The 10,420-nt window shown below is 50.6% G+C and overlaps 1 protein-coding gene across 1 annotated transcript; it reads left to right on the forward strand.

The window, feature by feature from the left end:
• Positions 1 to 7,641: 7,641 nt before the first annotated feature.
• Positions 7,642 to 7,973, forward strand: LOC118549553 (large ribosomal subunit protein eL42-like). The gene has a single exon (XM_036113981.2). It carries the CDS (start codon positions 7,642 to 7,644, stop codon positions 7,963 to 7,965), a length of 324 nt encoding a protein of 107 aa, XP_035969874.1. The 3' UTR covers positions 7,966 to 7,973.
• The last annotated feature ends 2,447 nt before the right edge of the window (positions 7,974 to 10,420 follow it).

Consider the following 10,420-nt stretch of genomic DNA (forward strand, 5'->3'; position numbering starts at 1 on the left):
CGACCGGGCAGGAGAGGATAGAGGCTGGATGGGGAAGTGGGGGGCTGCGGCTCCCAGGACTGGGAAGGGATGGGATGACCCCAGGGCACTGGCTGGAGGGGCCTTTTCCTGGGACGGGGACCCCGCACCATGGGCAGCGTGGGGTTCCCCTGGGCGAGAGCCCCCTGAGGGTGCGACCAAGGCTGTCTTGCCACTGAGGTCGCAGCCCCCAGCCCCGCCCCCACCCCCAGGGGGGAAAGGATTACTCACTCACTGTGACTCCTCCAGGGGCGGGGCTGAGGGTGGGTGAGAGAGGGAGAGTCCCGGGACCCTCAGGCTGGGTCTGGGTGGGCACAGCTTGCCGGTGGGATTTAAGCCCCAGGTCCTGTGGGCCGAGCCTCACGCGCAGCAGCCGAGGAGCGGCGAGGATGCAGGAGCCAGACCCTCCGGCAGGTGCGCCTGGGTCTACCTGAGCGGCCTGGGCCGGCGGGGGGTTGAAGCTGGGGAGGCCCCCTGTCCGGGGGGGGGGTCCCACCCTGTGCTGTGGGGACTTCTGTGGAGCTGGGGCGTGGACTTAAATTCTTGGGGTGGGCTGAGCAGAGGGCCTGGTGGACACTGGCCGCCTGCAAGCGTGAGGGGGGCTGTGGCCGCTGGTGGGAGGGGCTGGGGGGCCGGGCGCGGTGGGAGCCCACCCGAGGCAGCAAGCTGGCTGAGCCTGGGGCGCCCACCGTGCCTGCCTTCCATGGCTGTGGGCCCTGGAATCGCAAGACCGGAGCTGTTATTAGGCCCATTTCAAGGGCGTGGACACTGAGGCCCAGATGCGCCCAGGGACTCGGGCTGGAAGGGGGAGAGCCAGGGCCTGACCCCGGGGCATCTGGTCCACAGGCTGCCTCTAATCCACAGCTGGGCCTCGTACCGCAGGCCTGAGCCTCCCACCTGCTCACAAGGGCCTGGCCCAGGCAGGGGGAGGGGCGATGGCGGGCTGGGGGCTGTCTCTGGCTTGTCTGACCCTGTTTGTCCTTCGACCAGGCCCCCCAGCACCCCAAAGGCTCCCAAGGCCCCGGAAGAAGCGCACCGTGTACCTGAAGGAGCAGCTGCAGGAGCTGAGGAAATATTTCACGATGAACCATTACCCGAGCTACGAGGAACGCCTCACCCTGGCGGCCAGGCTCGACCTGGATGAACATCAAGTGCAGGTATGACCCCCCCGCCCCCCTTGTCCCCAGTCTTCACAAGATCACGAAGAAGGTGGCACTTCCTGGGGGCTGAGCCCTCCCCCGCTACTGCTGAGCAGACTGAGGCCAGAGGGTCCCACAAAGTGAGCAAGGGGCCCCCTGTGTAGACCCAGGGCTGGACCCCAAGTTCACCTCAACCCCTGTGCTGTCCAAACCAGCCAACGTGATCCTGCCCAGACTGAAGCCCTAATGGATCTCCAGGCACCAGCACTCAGGGCCTCTGTGAGGTGGGAGACCCTCTGGGGCAGGCTCCTTCCTGGCCCCTGGGCTCCAGGGTGCCCACCCCCTGCCCCTCCTACCCTTTGCACTCTCTGCTGCACCCCAGGGGCCTCGAATTGGGCCTGGGGCCGGGGGAGCAGTAGGAGGCCCGCTTTTTTCTCCCGAGCAGCCCCACCCCTGGGATGAGGCAAGCCCTTTCACACCTCCTCCTCGTCCCCTCTGTCCCTCCCTCCAGGTGTGGTTCAAGAACCGCAGGGCCAACCACTCCAGGCTGCAGGGACTGCCCAAAGGGCAAGGTCAGGGAGCCCCTGCTGTGCCCTGGGGCCGTGGAGACCCCGCATCTGTCCCTGCCCCTGTCCCCGCCCAGGCCCCGGTTCCGGTCCCTGCTCACCCCGCATTCCCAGGGATCCCAGGCATCTCCAGCGTGGCTCAGCACAGCCCCACGCTGGTCCCTGCCCGGCAGGACCCAGAGCAGGGCTCCCGGGAGCATGTCCCTGCCGCCCAGGCCCCTGTCCCAGCCCAGGACCCGGCCAGGCCTCAGGGCTCCCCTGCCTCGGACTTCTCTCCAGACCCCGTGCTGGCCCCCAATTTCACAGGGCTCCTTTTGCCCCAAGACCCCTTGGAGGAATCCTCTTTCCCCTTGATGTCCGGTTCCCAAGAGGGAGAGGACCCTGCGGATGACAGTGATTCAGAAGCTGTTACTGGATTTATAGGGGAATCTGTCCCCACAGAGCCCTGTAGTTCCCACGGGGCCAGAGGGGACGAGGGTGTCCTCCGTCTCCGTGCGTGGCCTCCATGTGGGTGGGGACAGAGGTGGCGGGTCGGACTGCACCCCGGATTACTCCTCTATGGAGGGAACACAGCCCCGTTCATCCCACCTGCTGAGGTGGCATCTCGTGTTCACTGTGGTCACCACACGTCATGCTGCTGTGAGTGTCCCCACTGATACTTAGGGCGCCCGTGGGCATTTCTGCAGGATCCCAGGTGTCCCATAGAACCTCTGCTTCCCTTCCTCTGTTTGCTTCGTGGATGCTCCGAGAGCTTTCTAAAGGCCTCAAGCAACCTCACTGGGAACTTAATCAAAAATTGCGTGAAATCCGTAAATGGTTTGGGGATGAATTGACATCTTTACCATACAGAGTGCTCCAATCTAAGGATATTACTTATTCGTTCATTTGGTTGTTTACAAAGACTCTCCACCAAATGTTCTTTTTTCCTTTTTTTTTTTTTTTTTAAGATTTTATGTATTTATTTGACAGAAAGAGACACAGCGAGAGAGGGAACACAAGCAGGGGGAGTGGGAGAGGGAGAAGCAGGCTTCCCGTGGAGCAGGGAGCCCAATGTGGGGCTCGATCCCAGGACCCTGGAATCATGACCTGAGCCGAAGGCAGACGCTTAACGACTGAGCCACCCAGGCGCCCCCAAATGTTCTTCTTTAAGCACAGAGGTGATATAGACATCTTTCTGGAGGTTTAGTTGTAGTATTTTTTTTTTAAGATTTTATTTGTTTATTTGTCAGAGAGAGAGAGCCCACAAACAGGGGAAGGGGCAGGCAGAGGGAGAAGCAGGCTTCCCGCTGAGCAGTGAGCCGGACAAGGGGCTCGAACCCAGGACCCTGGGATCATGACCCGAGCCGAAGGCAGACGCTTAACGACTGAGCCACCCAGGCGCCCCTTTAGTTGTAGTATTTTATCTCTTGTGCCTGAGTTTTTAGATGATAAGTGAAAATTTTATTTTTCCAATCTGTTCGTCCTGTATGTAGGATTCAGCTGATATATTTACTTTGTATCCAGGAACCTGGTTCAATGCTTTTAATTCTAATGACTTAACCTGGACCTTGTTTGGGGGATTGATAACTTTGTAATCAAGTTCATGGTCCTCTTGTAAACACTTTCTCCTGAAGAGTCAGCTGGAGTTATGCCTTTCTTTGACATTCTCAACCACCCCTCCAGGAGAACCCCTCACCCCTTCTCTCGGCCCCTTTGTCTCCCCCTCCCCAACTTCTGCTACCCCCTGTGGCCCTCCTGTCTCCTGGGTCTCCCCACAGCTGTTTCTCTGACCCTGTCCTGGTCCCATTTAGCAAATGCTCCAATCCTCTTAAGCCAGGCCAGCCTCAGCAGAGCAGAGAGAGAATTAGATCAGATTTGGGGGAGGGACACTCATGTGATCCGCTCTCCAGGCGGGGTGTGTGTGTGTGTGTGTGTGTGTGGTATGGGGATGTGGAGACACTGCCAGGATGTACTGAAAGCCCCTCCTTATCTGACAGACCCTGGTAAGGATGTACACACAAACCACCGAAACCCCACCCCAGTTGTCCCTGGGAGAAATCTAATTTTGCATCTATCCCAGGAGACGGAGCTGAGCCAGGGAGAATCCCTGAGGGCTTTTGGGGGGTGGAGGGGTAGGGGGTTAGATGAGATTCAGACTCACACCCTGGGCAGGGGGAGGGAGGCTGGTGACCCTGGGAACCCCCAGGCACCCAGCGGCCACCACAGAACGGCAAATGGATGGATTTTGTAACATTGGAGACAGTTTGCTTTTTCCCTGACTGGCTGCACAGGAAGTGAGTGGATTAAGTAGCACAGATCCCTTCCTTCCCACCTTTCCAATTACATTTCACCTTTTACCTAAGCAGCTCCAGCCCCCCTGCCCCCCGCTGAATCCAAGAACTTTTGTTATCCCCCAGGAAACTTTCCTGGGCTGTGTCCGGACCATCCCCAAGGGAAGCATCTGGGCCTTCCACTCAGCTCAGGAAGGAGGCGGGGTGGGGGTGGGAGTGGATGGTAACTTCTCAAAAAGGCAGGTCTTGAGGCTTCCCTATATCTATCCCTCAAGGTAGCCCCAGAGCAAGAATTTCTCTGTTTTCCAACTTGTAGCTAAATAAATAAATAAATAAATAAATAAATAAATATTTAAAGATGATGGTACCGTGGATCATCCAATCACGTGGCCAGCCGACACTGTTGATCTGGTGGGACCCATGGTGATCCCTATGATCCAGAGTGCTCCCTCTTTGGTGGTTTTTTTTTTTTTTAAGATTTTATTTATTTATTTGAGAGAGAGAGTGAGAGAGAGAGCACAAGAGGGGGTAGGGTTAGAGGGAGAAGCAGACTCCCCGCCGAGCAGGGAGCCCGACGTGGGACTCGATCCCGGGACTCCGGGATCATGACCTGAGCCGAAGGCAGTCGCTTAACCAACTGAGCCACCCAGGTGCCCTCTTTGGTGGTTTTCACAGTGATCCTTTTAGGTCCATTGGCATCCATGGCATCAGTGGTAGAGGGAAGAATCTACTGTGTTTTACTCTGGAGAAGGTGAAGCTTTCAGACTCAGCCGCAGTGTATGGAGGATAAGAAATCCTGATATATGAAGAGTCCATTGTTTGCACCTTCCACAAATGGGCTGAGTTCAAGAAGCTCAATTCTGCTCTGGGTGCTCTGGGTTGGAGATGGAGGTGGTGCAGGGAGAAGTGTGTTTACCTGGCGGGGAGTGGGGAGAGGGGAGAAGGAAGTCAAGCAGAAACCCCCGGTGAGACCAAAAGTGAGGGGCCACTTGCCAGAAGGGACAGACGGGCTCTCTGAATCAGTAGGCGCAGAGGAAACCCATTTTGAGATATCCAGGGAATGGCATGGGATAGATTTGGCCCCAGGGACACAAGATGTTCCATTATCCTGGAGGAAGAAAGTGTGGAAAGGATGCAAAGAGCACAGCCATTGTCCAGGCGGCTGGAGGCACAGTTTCTAGTCTCAACTTCTTGGAGAAAATAGAAGAGGTAACTCATTCCCTAGGAGTGACAAACTGAGTCTTTGAGTCTCCTCTGGTGCAGAGGATGGAGCATTGTATGAGTTGGACACAATCATCGCCTGAGACCCAGGTGTGCTGGCTCCTCCACCTGGCCAGAGGGAAGGTGGGGCATTCGATTCCTCACCTGGATTAACCTGGCACCTGCTCACGGGAGCCCTCTATCCAACCTGCCAAGGAACCTAGCTCCCTCCAGCTCCACGTCTGCCAGAGTCTCTCAGGTCCCTGCAGGGCGCTCATCTCAGGGAGGCCTCTCCAGTTGGACACCCCCTTTCAGTCCAGATCCCTGGTTTGGCTCCAGTACATGGGGGTGGGGCCTGAGACTCTGCATTTCTCAGTTCCCAAGTGATGCTCACGCTGCTGGGCTGGGTACTACCATTTGAGAACCACTGTTCTAAATCATGGGTCTCAAACTTTGCCACCCATTAGGGCCACCTGGGGGTTTTAATATTCTCATAGTCCCGGCCAATTAAGCACTGTCTCTGGGGGTAGGACCCAGGCACCGGGAGTCTAATGTGCAAAGCTTGAGATCTGTTCTCAGTCAAATCTCTGCTGAGGAGGGCGCCTGGGTGGCTCAGACGGTTAAGCATCTTCCTTCCGCTCAGGTCATGATCCCAGGGTCCTGGGATGGAGCCTGGAGTCAGGCTCCCTGCTCAGCAGGGAATCTGCTTCTCCCTCTTCTGCCTCTCTCCCCGGCTCATGCTCTCTCTCTCTCCCTTTCTCTCAAAAAAAAAAAAAAAAAAAAAAATCCAAATCTCTGTTGAGGAGTAGATGGACTCAGGGAGTTGAATATTGCTGTCATTATTAAGACCATACCAGATTTTACTTTACTAAAAGAAAATTCAATTTTAGTATATGTGCTGCCGAAGCGAGCACTAAAAGAAAATTCAGAATTGCTGTATCTGATTGTCCCTTTTGCTAAAATCCATCTAAAAAAAAATCAAGTGCCACAAAAATACAGGTTTTTAAAGGTAGTTGTTTTTTATAGTAAGCGAACACAGTATCCACTAGTGACTTTGCTTGTAAAAAAAAAAACCAAAACACCAACCATTTTTTTTTACTCTTTACTTGAAATTTCTCTAAATAAGTGCCTAACAGGAAATACCTCTAAACTAGTGTACCTTTAATATTGTTGTTACAGCAAACAACGTGCCCAGAGACACAGGTCAGATCAAAGATGGGGTTCATTCAGGGCCACCCTGGGGGGACAGAAACGGGGTGTGCACATACCTGTTGTGACGTCCTGAGGCCACCAGGGGACACCCACACACCGCTTTTCTGAGCCTGGACCTTGGGCTGGATGGGACAGATGCTCCCAGTCCTTGGTGTATACCCGTCAGAAACGGGGTGCACCAAGACACGTACAGAAAGATATAGTCCAAGGTGCATTAAGGATTGTAAACCCAAGCTAGCAACTTCCCAAATGCCCATCAGGAATAAAATGGATAAAATAAGTTTTGGTGTATTCGCCCAATGAAATACTGTTACGTGAGCTCGAATCTCAGGAGTGTGATGAGTCAAGGGAGCCAGACACAGAATATGACACTGAACTTACGGTGAGCAGGAAACTTGGTAAGAGGCTGCTTGCTTTCCATTTTGCATTTCTGCTGGTGCTATGGCTTGAGGTTTGTGCCCCTTTCAAATTCTTATCTAGAAAACCTAATGCCCACAAGTGATGGTATTGGGAGGTGGGGGGCCTTTGGGAGGTGATTAGGTCAGGGGGGTGGATGGATTGATTAGGAGTGGGCTCTTATAAGAGAGGCCCCAGAGAGCTAGCTCCCCTTCTTCTGCCCTGTTCAGAGACAAGCAGAAGTCTTGCCCCTCCCCCTCCCCCAAAAGAGGGCCCTCACCGGATCATGCTGGTGCCTTGATCTCAGACCTCCAGCCTCCTGCACTGTGAGAAATAAACTTCTGTTGTTCTGTTGTTTATAAGCCACCCTGTCTTGGGTGTTTTGTTAGAGCACTCACCCAGTGTCTCAGTGTGGTTTTATTTACTTTTATTATTTTTAAAAATATTTTGTCAGAAAGAGAGAGAGCACAAGCAGGGGGAGCAGCAGAGGGAGAAGGAGAAGCAGGCTCCGTGCTGAGCAAGGAGCCCAATGTGGGACTCGATCCCAAGGCAGACGCTTAAACAGCTGAGCGACCCAGGTGCCCCAGAAATGATCTGTTTCTTAGTCTGGTTGTCAGTTACATGGACTATTTAGTTTGTGAAAATTCACTTGTCTCTACATACATCACCTATGTCTTTATAAAATATACATAGTAATGGCTAAATGAAGTGTGGTATAGCCATAGAATGGACTATTACTTGGCCATAAAAAAGAAATGAAGTATTGCTACATGTGCTACAAAGTGGATGAACCTCAAAAACATCATTCTAGCTTTCTGTGCTGGTAGCCCTCTCACAAACATGGTGAACGTTCCTAAACCCGCCGGACTTTTCTGCAAGAAGTGTGACAAGCACCTACCCCACAAAGTGACACAATACAAGGAAGGCAAAGATTCTCTTTATGCCAGGGAAAGTGGCGTTACGACGTTATGGAAGCAGAGTGGCTATGGTGGGCAGACTAAGCTGATTTTCTGGAAAAAGGCTAAATCTACAAAGAAGATTGTGCTGAGGCTCGAATGTGTTGAGCCCAATTGCAGTTTTAAGAGAATGCTGGCTATTAAGAGATGCAAGCATTTTGAACTGGGAGGAGCTAAGAAGAGAAAGGGCCAAGTGATCCAGTTCTAAGCTTCATATTTTGTTATATTATGAAGACAATAAAATCTTGAGGTTATGTTCACTTCAAAAAAAAAAAAATTACTCTAAGTGAAGGAAGCCAGACCCAAAAGGTCACATATTGTATGATTCCACTTATATGAAACATCCCGAATGGGCCAATCCATAGCGACAGACAGAAGATGAGTGATGGCCAGGGGCTGGAGGAAGGGTGAGGGGGGACTGTCTGCTTAATGGGTATGGGGTTTTCTTCCTGAATTGTTCACATTACAATGGGTAATTCTATGTCATAAATTTTACCTTAAAAAAATTAAAAGTGTGTATTATACTTTCATTTAAAAATTGCATGAGGGGAAGCTTGAGTCTCTGAGAACTTACTTAACTCACCAAAGTTTATACAGTTAGCAATTCACCAGGATCTTGATTTGAATGCAAGCTCTTCCCCACAAATGTCCTACTGGTTCCCCACCCCACCGCGGTCAGCCTTGCAATGATTACCATTAAGCATTGGCTGTGCCTTTTTTCAACGAAAGGAGTCATCCACGGGGAAGAGACGCCAAATCTTTATTGTCACAATAATCAGGGAAACGATATATTCTGAGAGGCGGCTGATGAATCCTATAACTTCTGTCTCTTCAAGGACACCAAGACTTATTTAAAGACTGTGGACGAAAAACAGGTTAGGATAGTATCACAGTCTGTCACTCTCCAAGACAGGATGATCAGTCTCCTCTCCAACTGGAGATCTGGTCTACCCCTCAGAACTAACTAGCATGAGTAAGTAGAGCAGGAGAACGACAGGTGCATTGATCAGTGGCCATAGGAAGGTTTAAGGCTTTCTCTTTCACTCTCAAATTCAATACGCCACTATTGATCATTTTAATTTCTTGATTATTTAACACAAGTTACATAGTCTCTTATTTGAACAAATTTACTAAATTGGTAATTTTCAGTGTTAAGAAAGTTAAAAATAGGCAGGCCAATAAAGCTGACGGAGGATAATTTGGAATAACCTAAAATGTAACACTGACACTTGAGATGTACATACCCTTTGACCCAGTGATCCCACTCAGCTATTCTAATAAATTTTAAAAAGCCAACCCTCACACGCTCACTTAAAAATCAATGTAGAAAGTACCCACTAAAGACAAGCATGTTATACTTTCATAGAATAGTATATCTGTATTTTGAATTTGGTGAAAGCATGAAGAGAAGTGAGGTAGGTTTATGAATTCAGGTGGAAAAATCACCATAATGTTTATATTTAAATGAAGATCAAGTCACAGAACAAAAGGGATAGTGTTATTCATTCATGTTTTAAAGGACCTTAAAATTGTTATCCTTGTGTAAATGCATGGAATAAACCCGGAAGAACACATCCTGAGCAGCTGGTTGGGTTTCTCACCATGGAAGAGAGTAGGAAGCAAAGAGGCAATGTGAGTGGGACAGGGAGGGGTGATGTTTTACTCCCCATATTCACATACTGCCTCAATGTTTAAGTGAGCATCTGTTCATGAATCACTTGTGTAAATCAAAATTAGTATTTAAAAAATAAAAGTCAGGGGTGCCTGGGTGGCTCAGTCAGTTAAGCGTCTGCCTTCAGCTCAGGTCATGATCTCGATGGGCATATTCTCGATGTCTGTTTCCACATCCATAAAAAGGCAATTTTGGTGGGGAGAGTCGTAATGAGTGGAAAGCTCATAACTGAGCCTATCGTAGGGCTCATTTAATGGGACGGTTAGTAAGTGCTCTCTGCACAAAACCTCATAAAGATGGTGGGATTTAACACTGAGTTTGGGTATAACCTATCCCTTTGAGCCCCTTGTTTCCTCATTTCTCTGTGGGCATAATGACACCTGTAATCATTCCCCGAGGTCATCGTGAAGGTTGACTGAGACACCATTGTACACTCAATAAAATCCTCACTGTAATTCAAGAGCACAGAGATGAGTGAGCTCTCCGTGGTCTGTTGACCAGGCTCTTCTTCCCGCATCTTCTTTTCAGTAGAAACTGACCTCGTTTCTTCATCCTCATGGGGTCAAGGACAGATCATTCAATCCAGGGGCCAGCAAGCTAGAGCTCAGAGGCCAAATCCAACCTGCCATCTGTTTTTATGACCCTTGAGCTATTGGTTTTCTTATTTTTAAGTGCCTAACTGAAAATGAAAGTCAAAAGGTGATTGATACTTTGTGACACCTGAAAATTATATGACATTCAAACTTCAGGGTCTATAAGTTAAGTTTTATTGGAACACAGCCATGTTCATTTGTTTTTTATTGCCTGTGGCTACTTTTGTACTACTGGGCAGAGTTGAGTATGTGAGAGACCGTAAGACCTATGTGCCTAAAATACTTACGAATGGGCCCTTTACAGGAAACATTTGCTGACCCCCAATCTAATCCATCACTGGGTAATGTAGACCCCAAGCTTCCCTTTCCATTAACCTAGAAGGTTCCCCACTTTAAGA

The sequence above is a fragment of the Halichoerus grypus genome, chromosome 15 (assembly GCF_964656455.1).
Source record: "Halichoerus grypus chromosome 15, mHalGry1.hap1.1, whole genome shotgun sequence".
Taxonomy (NCBI): Eukaryota; Metazoa; Chordata; class Mammalia; order Carnivora; family Phocidae; genus Halichoerus; species Halichoerus grypus.